The sequence below is a fragment of the Typopeltis vanoorti genome, chromosome 9, assembly GCF_054136105.1.
Source record: "Typopeltis vanoorti isolate ZY-2024b chromosome 9, IOZ_Tvanoo_1.0, whole genome shotgun sequence".
NCBI classification, from domain to species: Eukaryota; Metazoa; Arthropoda; class Arachnida; order Uropygi; family Thelyphonidae; genus Typopeltis; species Typopeltis vanoorti.
In genome coordinates this window covers 87,212,557-87,229,711 of record NC_143557.1, presented here as the reverse complement: position 1 = coordinate 87,229,711, position 17,155 = coordinate 87,212,557, and the positions used below count along the sequence as shown (strand labels likewise).

At 35.2% G+C, this 17,155-nt stretch overlaps 1 protein-coding gene across 1 annotated transcript in view; it reads left to right on the top strand.

The window, feature by feature from the left end:
* The window catches only part of Rs1 (Dead-box helicase Rs1), a 293,164-nt gene that overhangs the window by 64,078 nt on the left and 211,931 nt on the right, over positions 1-17,155 (top strand). The window contains exon 5 of the mRNA XM_090398602.1: positions 4,694-4,777. Coding sequence (XP_090254728.1) covers positions 4,694-4,777 — 84 coding nt within the window. The remainder of the gene's footprint in view (positions 1-4,693; positions 4,778-17,155) is intronic.

Genomic DNA, 17,155 nt, shown 5'->3' with positions numbered 1-17,155 from the left:
GTTCATTTCAATATAAAATTCAATTTTATCCTGCTCAAGATTCAATGGTGATCACTTCCTACTTCAAATCTTTTGTATACACTTATTTCCTGAACCAGTGGCAAAACTTTGTTATCAGCAATAGCATAGTTATTGACACCTTTCTTGCATTTCTTGCATCTTCTCTCCATGTGAATGAAGAGAAGATGAGTGAATGTCAGAAAGGATATCTTATGCAAATATGTTTCAGAATGGATATCTCACTTCTTGTTCAAACATTTTACAGATAGGAAGCATATGATGCAGCTCAACATTACTTGTTACTCAAAAAATGTTAATTTTCAAAAGGCTTTTACTTCAGTGTAAGTTTCACATGTAAGCATTGTTTCACTAAACTAACTTCATGGCTGACCTCCTTGCTTACCAACTGACATGCCATGGAAGGAAATGTAATAAGATCATTTGATTGTGTGGACATCGAGGTCTGCCCAGTGAATTGCCATCTTTTGTTCTACCTGCACCATTTCTAATTGGAAGCCAGCTTTCTCTCTGACTATTCACTGCATGTCATGTTGGATGGCTGTAGCATTTACAAGCAATGCAGGAATGCCTCTGGCTCTCTTCTGTTACCTACCCTCTTTCTGCTATACATAAAAGACGTACTTTCAATCACCACTAATCCTATCCACAGCTCTGCTGACAGTAGCACAACTTTACAGTGCTCAGACATCCCAAGCTTCTTAATCTTCTGCAACAGTGCCTTAAATGCTGATCCCTGTATCATTTATTATAGCAGTTTTACCTTTTCTCTCAGAAAAGTGATTGCGGCTTCCCATACACAAATCAGACAGGATTTGTTACACATTTATCCAGGGCCGGTTTTATCATTAGGCAAACCTAGGTAATTGCCTAAGGGTGCCAGATTTTGCTACATAGTTCTGAGGAAAATTACAACTAATCATATATGTAACTGGTAATTAGTTTACGGAATTAACAACGCATATAAAGTATATTAATTAAAGGTAACTTTAATGAATAACTTCTATATTTCGGCAACGTCACATTGCCATCTTCAGGAACATAAAGATATGGTATGTGCACGCAGGCACTAACACAAAGCAAATGAGGAAGAAAGCAAGAAACTAATATTGTTCCTAAAGTCCTAATGGTGCCCTCTGGCAGGCTAATTTGGTAGTCTTGGCAGTTGGGCTGAAGTTCTCATAATGTAAGTCTCCCAAATTTGGGGTAGTTTCATGCACCCAAAGTTGTAGAGGTTAGGAACGTTTTTTAGAGCTGCTGAAGATTCTTTGAATAATCTTTCGTATTTAAACTTGCTGCGATGAATTATTTTTGTTTTCTTCCAACGAATTTTATGGTGGGTATCTAAGGCATGGTCTGCCAGCCCAGAGTGGCTGTACTGGTGAAACCGGATGTAGTCTTTGTGTTCTGAAATCCTGATATTTGTTGTTCTGCCTGTTTGGCCAAAGTAGGACAATTTGCAGCTGCAAGGAACCTGGTATACACTAGGTAGGTCTAGGGGAAGTGGTTGGTCTTTGGTAGTTTTAAAGCCTGAAGCACTCACCGCACTTTCACGTGGTCACAATTTTGCCCTAGCTCCTAAAAGAATACCTGCCGAAGAAATCGTGATCCAGATAGAACGTGGGATTCGCAACCTGCATAACCATATCGGCAACAACATTAGACTGGATGTAGTTGGTGTTCTCACTAAAGCCAAACCTCCAAAAACCAACTTATCCAAAAATGAATATGCAGCCCTACAAGAATTAAAAAACAACAAAAAAATAGTAATCACCTAGGCGGATAAGAGAAACGCCACTGTATTCCTCAATCAAAAAGACTACAAAGGTAAGCTAACTGCTTTAGTACTAGACCATACGACTTACCTCCCCCATTGAATATAATCCGACCAGCTCTCAGATTAGAACTCTCCACAGACTGCTTAAGAAGGTCACTTTTTGGCCTGTGGAAGTCACCAACAAACTAAAACCTTATAACTCTAGACCCCCCCCCCCCCCGATTATATGGACTCCCAAAAATACATAAAAAAAATGTGCCATTGCGTCCCATAGTGGATGGCATTGATTCCCCCACATATAAATTAGCCAAACATTTAGCCAAAACGCTCACACACTACACTGGCAACACAGCATCACACATAAAAAACTCAGCCCACTTTAAAGCCAGTATAGAAAACCTCACACTCCAACACACTGCATAATGGTCAGTTTTGACGTCTCCTCCCTATTCACTAATGTCCCACTCAAAGAAACCCTAGAGCTCATCCAAGCCAAGTTTCCTCCCGATATCTCAGCCCTATTTCAGTTCACAATGAACTCAGGCTATTTCGTTTGGCAAGGAAAGTTCTACAAACAGATAGAGGGGACAGCCATGGGTTCACCGCTTTCCCCACCCTTGGCCAATTTCTTTATGGAGACATTTGAAGAGAAAGCCTTAAACTCCGCCCCACAAAAACCCACTATTTGGCTTCGTTATGTGGATGATGTGTTTGCTATTTGGCCACATGGCTCAGACACACTCCACTCCTTCCTAACACACTTAAACAACCAACACCCCAGAGTCCAGTTCACCTTAGAAAAAGAGGAAAACAACACCCTCCCCTTCCTAGACACTTTAAACACCCGTCAGCTTGATGGATCTTTGGTTTTCTCTGTTCACAGAAAACCCACTCATACTGGCAGATACATTCACCAGCAGTCCCCCCCCCTCCTCACAACAATATGGGGTTATAAAAATACTATATAACAGGGCAAAATTGATCTGCTCAGATGACAAGGCCCTAACTACTGAACTAAACCACATCCTCAACACTTTCTTAGCCAATGGCTATAACCCCCAAAAAATCCAAAAAATACTAAAACCAGTAAACCACAACCCCCCTCCGCCCCCCTCCACAATAAAGATTACACCAAGTCTATCACCATCCCCTACATCCAGGGCACCTCTGAGAAAATAACCGATATCCTCAAAAAATATGACCTTACTTCCTGTTACAGACCATATAAAAAGTTGGCATCCCTTATCCGCTATACCAAAGACCAACCACTTCCCCTAGACCTACCTGGTGTATACCAGGTCCCTTGCAGCTGCAAATTGTCCTACTTTGGCCAAACAGGGAGAACAACAAATATCAGGATTTCAGAACACCAAGACTACATCCGGTTTCACCAGTACAGCCGCTCTGGGCTGGCAGACCATGCCTTAGATACCCACCATAAAATTCGTTGGAAGAAAACAAAAATAATTCATCGCAGCAAGTTTAAATACGAAAGATTATTCAAAGAATCTTCAGCAGCTCTAAAAAACGTTTCTAACCTCAGCAAATTTGGGTGCATGAAACTACCCCAAATTTGGGAGACTTACATTATGAGAACTTCAGCCCAACTGCCAAGACTACCAAATTAGCCTGCCAGAGGGCACCATTAGGACTTTAGGAACAATATTAGTTTCTTGCTTTCTTCCTCATTTGCTTTGTGTTAGTGCCTGCGTGCACATACCATATCTTTATGTTCCTGAAGATGGCAATGTGACGTTGCCGAAATATAGAAGTTATTCATTAAAGTTACCTTTAATTAATATACTTTATATGCGTTGTTAATTCCGTAAACTAATTATCAGTTATGTCTGACCAACGTATAAGCCTTGCTACTAGAATCATATATGTATACAAATGTATTGGTTTTGATTAATAAATTTTTTTTAATGTTCATAATGATATTATTTTTTATAAATATCCACAGGCGTAGGTGTACGTGTGCTTGTGCGAGTATGACAAAATATATATAGAGAGACAATGTATAGGGGGTGCCTAAATTTTCTTTGCCTAGGGATCAGATACTCTCGGACCAGCCCTGCATTTATCTCAAGCCTTTTAAAAACTAGGCATTCTTTTCTGCTCTAGATACCATTTTTTGGATATCCAGCTACTCTACTTACTATATGGATCCCAAATCCATTCTTAAAATACAGTTCATATGTTTAAAGTTGTGCACCTAAAATTTCTTGTTACCGTCCACAGGATAGTGATAATTCAACTAATAGATGATTCCTCCCTTACTGAATCACTTCATCTTCTATCTCACAGGTACACTGCTCAGCTCATGTCTTTTCCAGTTACTTCCATGGTCACTGAACTGACAATTGTCATTCTTCACATTCTGTTGAGCCTATTTAAAACAAGAGCAGTTACTGCCCAACATTTCTTTCAGTTCAAATGCACTCAACCTGCTTTTCATCTTCCTTTTCATTCCATCTACTTATCTTCTCTTGAAGAGCCTTCCTTGTTAAGTCCAAACTTCTCCATCACCTGCACACCACACATGACACTGATTTGCTATGGTAAAAAAAAAAGGGTAAAAGATGAAACGAGAATTTCACTTTACTTGATCGAATTCCATGAAAGATGTATGTTTTATACTCTTCATATTTTTGTGAGTGTAGGTATTGTATGTTATTTAACATTTTTGTTATTTTATTTAATTTAAAACAACAAACTGATAGTAGCATAGTAAAACTTTTTTTTTATCTATCTCCAGCACCTAGAGTTATATGTTGTATATTGGTACACATTTATTTTGGTTGTAAAAATATGTTAAATTCTTTTTTTTTAATTTAAATCTTATTGATTTAATTTGATTATTAATCTTTATACTGAAATATATATATATGTTTCTAGGACAGTGATATAGTAATGGCTGACAGCATATGCCTTGCAGATTCTACTTTCCAGCAAATGAATCTATCAAGACCTCTTCAGAAGGTATATATATATATTCCTGAGCTTCTACTCGGTTGTAATGGTACATTTAAAGAATAAATATTTAATGGCTTAAACCGAGATAAAATACGAAGTTTTAATGAAAATTATACAACTAGTTTCAACCTTTTACAGCCTTCTTCAGGTCCACTAAAGGTAGAACACAGTAATAAAAATTGAAGTTACAATAAACTGAGAATTACAGGCAAAAAATGCAATAATAATTGACACAAAAACGTTGTATTTTTCAAGTTGTTCTATCTAACGCGCTATTGTTTGTTGCATGCGAGCTTGCAAGTTCTCGTGAACGCCAGTATTGAACAACTGCAGCATGGCTATCAGGGATGTTGTAACTCAAATTGCTGTTTAAATGTTCAGGATTAAGGAGGATTTCCCTGTACTCTACGATTTCACTACACTCCCTAAAATCCGTTCTCCTATAAGCCATCTGAAGCCTATTTATCACAGCCTGAAATATCCAGGTGTTTACAAGTTGTGGTGCGATTGTAATATTCCTTATTTTGGACAGACTAACAAATCTGTTGAACTTCGTATAGAGGAGCATAAGAGAGACATCTCCTATAAAAGATCACATGCATCTGCCCTATCCAGTCATGTTCTTTTCTCAAACAACAAACAATCTTCATGATGATCTACAGAGTCACCCAGTTTGCTGGGATAAATCCGAAAACATTTTTCGCTGCAGTGAAGAGTTTGAAAGGAAAATCGTGGAGTCCAAGGAAATCCTCCTTAATCCTGAATATTTGAACAACAATTTGAGTTACAACATCCCTGATAGCCATGTTGCAGTTGTTCAATACTGGCGTTCACAAGAACTTGCAAGCTTGCATGCAACAAACGATAGCGCATTAGATAGAGCAACTTGAAAAATACATCGTTTTTGTGTCAATTATGTATTGCATTTTTTGCCTGTAATTCTGTTTTTTGTAACTTCAGTTTTTATTACTGTGTTCTACCTTTAGTGGATACCTGAAGAATGCTGAAACTAGTTGTATCATTTTCATTAAAACTTCATATTTTATCTTGGTTTAAGTCATTAAATATTTATTCTTTAAAATAAATATATATATATATATATATATATATATATATAGGTTTTGCGCATTGGTTCTAAAGAGTGTATATACTTAACCATTCTGTAATGCAGCAACTACATCATAGAATATAAAAATACATTTTTATATTCTATGATGTACTTTTTATACGAATTTGGAGTTACGCAAATTGGGATATCAAAAATAATTTTTTTTACGCGATCTTTATTCACTTTTACGTGACCAACCTAAAGTCTAAGTTAGGAGAAAATCCGTAATTCAAAAAAATTCTGAGAATTTTGTAGAATTGTATTCTCATTTCAATTAAGAAAATTCTAAATTCTTGCGAATTTCATTTATTGGAATTTCCAGAATTACATAACTGACTGTGCATAAAAAAGCAGTTCTTAATAGTTTGAATTTGGTGGTTGAGTAGACAATTGCCACATTTTTTGCATTTGCATTTTTTAAGTGAAATCAAAATAAAAATTGCTTTATAAAATTAATAATTTTGCCAAGAAATAATAAATGGTAAGCTGTATGTAATTTTCAAAATTTCATTTCATTAACCGAAGATTTTAATCCAGCCCTCACATGATGTTGCTGATAACCAAAAAAAAAAAAAAAAAAAACTGCTTCCTTGGATATAAAAATTCAAATTTTAGATAGTCTTCAAACTGGGGAAGGTGCAATGGCTGTCGGTAAGCATTTTTGAGTCTGTGAATCAACTGTCAGATCTATAAAGAAAAATGAAGAGGCTATTAGAAAAGTGGTATGCTCAGGTACAAAATTGAGTGCGAAATTATCATCATACACAAGAGACGTTGTTCTAGAAAAGGCCAAAAAAGCTTTAGTGATGTGGATAGAAGATAATGTACAAAAAAAGAATGTCAGTTGATGGAAATTCCATCAAGCAATCAGCATTGAGATTTTATGAACAGATTAAAAAACTGCAGCCAGATACTTCATCTCAATCGAGGAAAAAATATGAATTTCATGCAGGCAATGGTTGGCTGGCTAAGTTTATTAAAAGACATGCTCTTCATAATATAAAAATTAAAGGTGAAAAGGCTTCTGCTGATGAAACAGCTGCTAAAGCATTTCCACAAAAACTTGCTAAAATAATTGAAGATGGAGGTTACACTTGTGAACAAGTTTGGAATATGGATGAAACCGGCCTTTTCTGGGGAAAAAATGCCAAACAGAACTTACATATCAAAAATGCAAAAAACTGTTGGTGGGTTCAAAGCAGCAAAGGATCGCATAATACTCCTATTTTGTTGGAATGGTTTAGGAGATGGAATTGAGAACAGGAATCAAACCTTGGAGATTCAGTGGCAAACTCTGAAGAAAACATTGATTGATTCTTCCAGAGAGGCATGTGGTGAGGTTGTCTGCAAGGATAAAAAAATCAGAACTCCCTGGTGGACACAGAAAGTTAAAGAGGCAGTGAAGGAAAAGAAGAAAGCATATCAAAAGTTCCTGTCAAATAAGTCAGTTTGTGCTCTTAGAGAATATAGAGATAAATGCAAGAATGCTAAACACTGTGTAAAACTAGCTAAACAAAAGTCATGGGAGGACTTTGGCAAGAATATAGAAAATAAATATCAAGAAGGTGGCAAAATATTCTGGAGGTTGTTGAAGAAGCTTAGGAATGGAAGAAAGAGTGCTGTAAAAGGAGTTAGAGATGATAAAGGTGACATGAAAACAGGAGAAAAAGATATCCTTGAAGTATGGAGTAATTACTTTGACTGATTTAACAGACTGATTTGGAGGAAAATTGTAGATAAGAAGTTAGTAATGAAGTAATTTTTTCATGTAGTACTGTCATATCCTGTACACCCCTTGAGGGTACATGGCAGGAATTTGATGATGCTTTAGGAGATCGGATGTTAAAACCACTGCTCATAAATCGATCATTAAAACCCACGGCCAATGAAAGGTGTAGATTTTCAAAAATTGCCAGTTCATTGGATGGCCAACAAAAAAGCTTGGGTGACCATTGATATTTTCACTGAGTGGTTCCACAAACATTTTGTGTCAGAAATTAGATGCTATTTGAATGACAAGGATCTCGAATTTAAAGTGCTTTGGATTCTTGATAATGCACCCGATCACCCTGCCATAGAACACCCAAATGTGCAATTTTTTTTTCTGCTTTCCAATACCACATCATTGCTACAACCTTCAGATCAGGGTATAATTGCGACTTTTAAAACATTATGTCAGATGAACATTTCAGTATGTTTTGAACAAGCTAAATGATGATGAAACACTGTCAGTTATGGATGTATGGAAAAAATTTTCAATTATGGATTCTGTTGATCAGGTTCGATTATCGTTATCTGAATTGAGACCAGAAACTATGAATGTGTGCTGGATAGCTATTTGGCTTTCATGTGTTAAAGAGAATGCGCCTGTTCCCTTCAATCATGCTGCAGAATTCCCCAATATAATAAGTTTGGCATGTGAAATTGGTGGAGAAGGATTCGATGATCTTACGTCGGCAGATATCGAAGAATTGGTAATTGATAAACCTCTTAGCGAAGACGAAAGACTCCTGAAAGCAAAGAAGTTAATGATAATGATCAAGATAATCCTACTTTTACTGCTGATATAATTAATGAAAGTCTTAAACTGGCCAGTAATTTAGGTAATTATTTTGCCTGACATGATCCAAATGAAGAATGTGCTGGGAAGTTTTCACATGAGCTTAAGTTGTTAATGTCTTCATACAGAAAATTATATCATGACTTATCTAAAGCATCAACACAGCGATTAATAACTGAGTTCATGCCTAAAACTACTGAAACAACCAGTGGTACTTTTGCTCCAGACATGACTAGAAGAATTCCACAAGTCAAGGTGGAAGTCGATGACGATAATACCATATCTAGTAGTTCTAGTGATATCACAGTCTTATGAAAACAAAAGCTTTTGCGTTTATTGTCAGAAACTCATAGCGAATAACATCATTTTTTTATAGAATGCTTAGCAAACAACTGAAATGAATGTTTTTTTTTTTTTTAAGTTATTAAAATTCATTATATGTATGCGTGTTCTCCATGAAATGTAAATAAAAATCTTATGATCCTAACGAATTTAATGTTTGTTTTTTTTCATTATTTTGCTTATATTTCGGGTTTGGAACCAATCTTCACGTTTTCTATGGAGTCAGTAGTTCTTTTTAAGCGTAATTTTTAGGAACGTATCTATCACTTAAAAAGAGGTTTAGGTGTAGTTTAAAAAAATAAATTACAATAATCACTATAGTTAAAAGATTATAGTGATAGACTGAAGTTTTGTTTGATCTTCATTGTTTTATAGTTTTTTTGACTGGAAAAAGTACTGTAAAAGGAATTAGAAATGGCAAAGATTATGTAAAAATTGAAGATAAAGATATTCTGAGTATCTCAATAATTGCCTTTGAAATACTTTCAAATGAAACAAGTAATGGCAGAACAGTTGTAGAATATATTCAGAGGAATGTTAGTATGTATTATTTTTAAGGGGGGGGGGGGGGGCTATCCAAAACCTGAAATGTGGAAAGGCAGCTTTATTAAATTATATTCAACCGGAAATACTCAAATATAGAGGTATAAATGTTTTATAGAGACTGCACTGCATAATTCAGAAGCCCAGGCCAGAGGTTGAATTCCAGATGATTGGATTAGATCTCTCATGGTTCCCATCTATAAAAAGAGAAATAAAACTGGATGTGAGAATTATAGAGGAATTTCTCTGCTAAGCAGGTGAGATTTATGCTATCATACTTTGAAAAGAGGTTAGGAAAATTGTGGAAGAGAAACTTGGAGAAGAAAGAGCTGGATTTATGCCAAATAGAAGTGTCAGGATCAAATTGAATTTCCCCTTCACAGCAAATAGTTAGTAATCATAGGACTATAACAATGATCTGTACTAAGTTTTGTAGTTCTGGAAAAGCATGTGACTTGGTGCTAAGAGAAAAGCTATTTTAGAGCAGGGTAAATGGAACATTATACAGAGCTGTACATAGTCTGTATTTAAATTTGTATCTCAGAAATTAAAATTGAAGGAGGCAAGAGGGTGGTTTCATGAAAAATCAAAGGTAAGACAAAAATACTATAGAATATCTGCTGTTTAGCAGTATCAAATTTTTTGCATTTTTTTAAATTTAGCGATGGCTGACTTTCCCTTTTTTTTATATTTAAAAAACTGGAAAGGAAAAGTTTTACTTTTGTTATTGTAAACATTTAACTAAATACATAATGCTTTATTCCTATTGATTATATTTCTTTAACAATATTTTATATAAAAGAAATCTCTAATACAGCATGTTGGATGGAAACTGTTTGATTCTGATATTTATTGGTAGATATCAAAGAAAGAAAGAACTCACCTGAATTTCCTTTCTAATTCTGGAATTTTAAAAAACTTGACAGGAGAAGGAAGTATTGAACTTTCAATTAAGTTCTTGTAATTAAAGAAATGTAGCCTTGTTTATGACAAGCAATGAATTTATTTTCATTTTCTCTGCCATGTTGTTTCACTGAGAGAACAGCTATTGCTTAGAATAGAATACATTCTGGAAGTAGAATAAGAACAAGAAAAGGAAAACAAAGTGAATGAAAACATTATTAGGGAGCAAATAGATTTCCCAAATTAATGGATACATTTTTTTTCAAAGGAAGCCAAGCTGAAATTTGGATAAAAGTGTTAAGAAGGAATTATATGATGTTTCCTGAGGTAATGGACAGTTCCTTTAATATAAAACATTCTGATTCAACCAGAACAAGTCTCCTTGTTCTGATTGAATGTTTTATACACTGTCATATTTAAGTGTGATGTGCACTGTTTTTTTTTTTTTATTTATTTCAAAAAAAAAAAAAAATGGCATGAGTTGTCTAATTAGATTTTTGTCAACTGTGTGTGTGTGTGTGTGTGTGTGTGTGTGTGTCTGTGGTGGTGGTGGGGGGGGACAGTGCTATCACGTTTGAAAGAATTAACAAGTTTTTATTTGTTCTTATCAAATTCTGTAATTTTGAAGAGAGGAAATCAGAAGCAGGTTTGTTTAATGTTTGTTTTTATTTTTCTGATGTAAAGTTTGTAGGCTCTTTTAGATTATAAGTTTCACTTATAATGTGCAATTGTATATAGCACTTGTGAGACTGAAACATTTTACATTCTGTTCCATTCATACTTACCAAAATTACACTGATGTTATTGTTTTGCAAATACCAATATTACTTTGAATTTGTCTTTCACTCTAAAGTTTTCAGTTACCTTTTTTTTATAAACTTATTCTCATAATGTAAAATAATGTCATCGATTTATAATATTTTGTATTAGTTGTTATGTTAATTATTTTCTTCTATGTCGGTTGTTGTCAGCTGTGCTTTTGTATTAATTTTACACTTTTGGTGTTATCCTTCCTATGTCTACTTTATCTTCTAACTCTATGTCAAGTACTCTTTACCTTACTCTAATTTAAGCTGATTAATTTAGTCCCTGCTTGTAATCCTTTATACTTCATATAAGTGCTAGCGCTATTAGTGTAAAGGCCTCTGAAATAGGCATTTCAGGGTTACATCATATCTCCCACACTGTGTAATTCAGGGAAATTTATATTATTTTTTGACTACACCACCCTGAATTAATTTTATAGCCATGAGAAGATTTGTTATAACACTTATAGAATAGATTACTTTCTAAACCAAACCTTAATCATTCACTGATGGCAATTTCTCTAATTTTAGCACACAGGTTCGATTATTTTTATGAGACAGTGCATTGGTCAAAGATCAGTAATTTTAAGTAAACAAAACATGTTTATTTTACCTTAGGCAACTTTGCAATATGATACACAATTAAACAATTTCTCTCTAATACCTATCTTGAACTCAAATCGTAACCTTACAAATTAGACCTGCTATTCACAATACTTAAATAACTTATCTTGCAAATCTAGGCAATTACTGGCTGTTACAATTTGCATCATTGGCTAACATTCTTCCTAATATATACTAGTTAAGTTTCAGTCTCAATTCTTTCTCATAACAACTATACAATTACTTTAACAAAGCTACCTTCAGTGGACATACAATTCTTAATCATTACCTCAGCATTAATACAATACAATCTACTCACAAATTTGCAGAAACATATATGGTCCTACCAGCTTTGAAGATTAGTGGCTGTCCTGCTGACTGCTTTCCTCCGTTCTATACACTAGCCTTCACTGAACGGCTTTCGGCTGTCATCCTTCTGTAGTGCTCTTCTGGGAATTGTGGCATAGCTCAAAATCGGTTCTGGATCTACTGTAGGCGCTGTTTATCTGGTTGCACGTGGCACGTTCCGTTACTGAAAATTCATCTCCGAAGAATAATCTGCCTCTCATGGTGTCCCATGCCTAGTGGTCACATTCCAACGAAGTTTCAGAAGTCCGAACGGGCCAATGAACTACAGAGACGAAAAACTCAAGGTCTCTAGAGGTTCTTAAGACCTCTTTTATATGATTCAGAAGTTCCTTGTTTTAGGGGTCAGAGACCTCTGAATCTTGACGTCACTGTTGTCTTGACCTTCAATTTTGGTGGCAAAATCTCCACATCTGAATGATCTTCAGTACCTTTGTTCACTTTCAAGTCGCCAACATAATCTTGTCTAATCCTCTTAACTTGAGGCAGAAATACTTTTAACATTCTGTTACATCAAAACTTTATATTACATCAACTTAACGTACAATTTTAACCTTCACAATATTTTATAACTTATGAACAATTCTATGTCATTCTTTTAGTCAGTTACCTTTACAAGTTTACTATCAGTATTTGTCTGTTAAAATACAGTAATGTACAATTTTGTTCTTTCCATATGATTTATGACCTCTGTAAAAATTAATGTTGGAAAATCTTAGCAAAATTTCACCACATCGAATTTTACAATAATAACTACTCTGGATACAAATTAAAATTGTTAACTAGATAAAGAAATTAGGTAATAAACTACTTAGTACACAAATAACAGTGCACTCTTTTATTCATCATGAATAAGGATCACATTCAAAGAAAGTGGCATTATCATAATTGGAGATATAAACCTTTCTTATTTGCTCTATGCAGATATGTTGTACTTCTGAACAAATCCAGTTCAAGTGTCCAGAATTCTTTAACTAAATTGAATAGCAGCTCTAAAAATTTGACATGAAAATTAGCAATAAAAAAAGACCAGAATTATGAAAATAGGCAGAACGTAGACCACTTCATCTGCATTCTCAATGGAGAACCTATAGAATAACATGTTTCAACTATTTAGGCACAACTTTTAGTAGATGTCAAATTGAATATGGAAATAAAAAACAGAATAACCAAATCTGATATGGTAGGGAGTCCATCAAAAAATTTATATAGCATAAGAGAGAAATTAACCAGAACACTAAACTAGCAGTATAACAGTTTTAACTTACTGATCTGAGAGTTGGATTAGAAATAATGCAGTTGATTAAAGACTAGAAACTGCAGATATGAGGATTTTAAGAATAATTAGGAAGTGAACAGATGGCAGAATCATATAAAAAATGAAGACATTAGTAAGGAACTTAAGGTTGTTAGAAATGTGTTAGCAGAGCTGTTCGAAGGTGGTTTAGCCACTTAATCAGAATTGGAGTGAAAGGTTATAAAAACAGTTGTTGGTGCTAAAATGGCAGCGAAAGACTAAGATCTATGTGGCTTGATGCTGTTAGAAGTGCACTACATGACAGAAATGTAAAAGCTGACAGTTGGAGGAAAATTGTTGACAGGAGATTAGTAATAAGGTAAAGTTAATTGTCATAGCATATGCAAGTATGCTACTGTCATGGCATACTGTGCATATTAGGAAATTGCTGATGATAACAACCCCAGTGATATTTATGCAGAAACCATACAGACATGTAAATCATCTTCCATTAAATCAGCTATAACACACACACACAATTACTGGACAATAATATGCTTCCCTCATAGTAGTTGCTTCGGGCATTGTGCCAGATCTCAGCATTATATATATATTTATATATATATAGTCTTGCCATAAATACTATTACAACTTCTGTGCACCCCCACACTCTTCACAGAATTGTGTGAACTTGGTTCCGTTAGTGGTGCCATGCACAGCCAACATTTGCATGTTATCAGTAGCGAGAGAGAGAGAGAGATTCTCTAGCTGTACAGATTAGTACAGCTAGAGATTGAGAACTGTGTAGCTGTAATAGCACTTCCTAAGGTTGGAATGCAGCCACCTTTTATTTTCAACATGCTAAAAACACTTGGGATCAGTATAATGTTTGTGTATCAGACATATCACCAACTGTTATAACAATACAGACAGCTTGTGAGGACTGTGAAGGCATGCCTCTACCATAATCCTGTGAGAATGCAGAAAGTGATGTCGTGAGAGATGAACATTTTGCAGAGAATGATGTTATGTGTACTAACCGATGACCTGGGGGGTTAGAGCCTATCGTCGTTCTACTGGACATTTCCTAACATCACCCTCTGTCTCATAAGTGGTTCCGACAGTATGCGAACAACAGACACAGATATTCTCTTCACTGATGAGAATATTTTCACATTCAAGAGTTATTTAACCCCAAATGATCAGCTATGCCCTGGATGGTCACACAGCACATTCCATAAAACCCAGGAGGTCATCACTCTGCATTAGTGATAATTTGATGGAGGGTGACATATCGGGGGAGGGGGGATGTTCATGTTGCATTTCTGCAAGAAAGGGGTCAAAACCTGTATCAAAGCATCATGCTGGAACTTATGGTATGGTCCCTGAACAACATCTTGTTTCAAGGTAGGCATGGACTTCCAACAGGACTCAGCCCCTGCACACAAGGCAAGGACCTCACAACAGTGGTTGGAGGCGAATGTGTCTGACTCCATATCACCATCTGATTTTGTCCTGTCTGGAAGTCCCAATCTGAATCAGTTGGACAACACTCCAGCATCTTTAGCCTGAAGGTGGATTCGGAGTGAGCAGTGGCAGAATTTTCGTTGGATGTTGTACGTGTGCCGCCATCGATATGTGGCCTCACACACTTCAGCATGTGTGTGAAATGCAAAAAGGGAACATTTCAAACATTCAGTGCTACTACATGCATGTTATACATGTGGTTTGTATGCTGTAAATGATTTATTGATAGAGGTTTATGCACTGTTCAAGTTGTAATAGTATGGCTAGACTAGGTACATATCACTCCATATGTTTGGCTACAGTAAGTGTTTTTTAGCTGTAAGAGAGCTAGTATAAACAACATGTAGTGATAGGAATTAAGTCTAAAATAAACCAGACTTGAATATTCCTTTAATGGTGATTCCTAGTATGAGGGAGGGTGAGATTTCTATTATAATAAATCAAATAATAAAAAAAATATACTGACACCCCATGCTCCCACCTCCTATTTCATTGTTAAGCAGCCTTTTATAGATTCTGCTTTGTATTGCATTCATGGAACATTAATAATGCAGAAGTTATAACTAATGCTGTAAGCTTTTCTAATAATGTTCCAGTGCTTCTTTATAGTGATTCATTTGTTTTACAAATGTTTCGCTTCAAAGAATTTTGCATTATCAAACACTATGCTTTAAAATGGTTATAATTTCAAGGTATCCAAAACATCAATGACAGATGTGTTGCGGTCCATACCACAGAAGGAAATGGCAGGTATATGGAACACATCAGTCAAGATCATATGGTTCCATTATATCTTCATGCAGCTTGTCATAATTTGTTCAGATGGCTAGTCTTGGAGAATCAATATCCAGAAATCTGTGATGGCACAGCAGGGAATTGAAACTAGACAGAAGCAGTTAAAAATGTGAATGTTTATTCAAAGAGTTCACTGATCTTGAGCATTTGCCTATTCTGAATTAGAATAATGATTTAAAAATGTAATTAGTATTAAACTACTTCATCATAATTTTACTTGGGGTATATATTGAAATAATTTTTTATTTTTATATTTTCTTTTTCTTTCAACTAACACAGAATTAATACAAGACTAAGAACTAAGAAAAGGCAAACAACTTGGCTGTTTTCAACATTTTTTTTTAATCTATAAATAGCTAATTTCCTATGGTCAAAGCTAACTTGTAATTAATGCTCTTACCCGTTGTTATTATTATTATTATTACATAACACCTCCAGGGAGTCCAAAGACTCATCGAGGGAGGGCATCTGCTCTACAATTCTCTGTCTCCGCAAACCGCAACTACTTCATCATCCACACCAATGCCATCTACCGCCAACCACCACCACCACTAGTACTTTCACAGACAATCGCAAACATCCATGTCCACGGCGGGATTGAAATCCGCAGCCTTTTGGCGGGAGAGCGAATATCCTAACCACTCGGCCAACCAGGCTGGCTATATTAAATGGAAACATTTAAACAGTAATAAACTGACTACACATGTCATTTGTATAATAAAAAAATGAAGTGTTTAATACAGAAATATGTATACTTCATAATGAATATCTTCTCACATCATCAGAGTGAATACACAGCTCTTGGACAGTTACCGGCAACAAGGATGGAAATGAAAACAAATATTACAAAGTACATTATTTTAGCTACTCTGAGAACAGAATTATGTTATAATAGCTGGATCTCTCAGGTTGAAGAAACGTGTATAATCTGTATATTGTGATTGTCAACATCTGGAGTACAACCATCTGGCTGAGATTGGAGAGAGTAAGTTTATCTTTTGTGGAAGGAAGATAAAAGACTTTTTACTTGTTTATATAAGTCATTTGGAGATCAGATTATTTTTCAAACCTTATTCAATCCATTCTTGGGAACTTTTGCTATAAAGAATAGATATTCTTTAATATTTGCTGAGGTGCTATTAGTAGGAGAGTAGTTAATCTATCATTAGATAATTGCCCTTGCAGTTATCTATGTCATAAAACAATTTTTCTCCCACAAACCCAAGTTTTTTCATCCTGCATGAGAAACTAGCCAAGAATACATACAGTTTGCAGATACAGCCTTTGTAGATGGAATTAACTTCACTGTTGTAATATTAATTAAGTTTCTGTTAGTCCAAGTTCCTTGACAGTGATAGATTGTTGAGCCTCACACATAGAGGAAAGAGGGTGGGGGGAATACTACAAGATAGTACAAAGTTAGCATTAATGAATGGTGCACAAGATAAAATTGTAAAATACATTTTAATAGCAGAGAAAAGGGAGAGCATTGAAGAACCAATTAAAGAGCAGGTGTTTTGTGATGTCCTTTCTAAATTCACTAGAAAAATGTGAAGGTGTATCAATGATGCTTGCTAATGAATGAAAATACAGT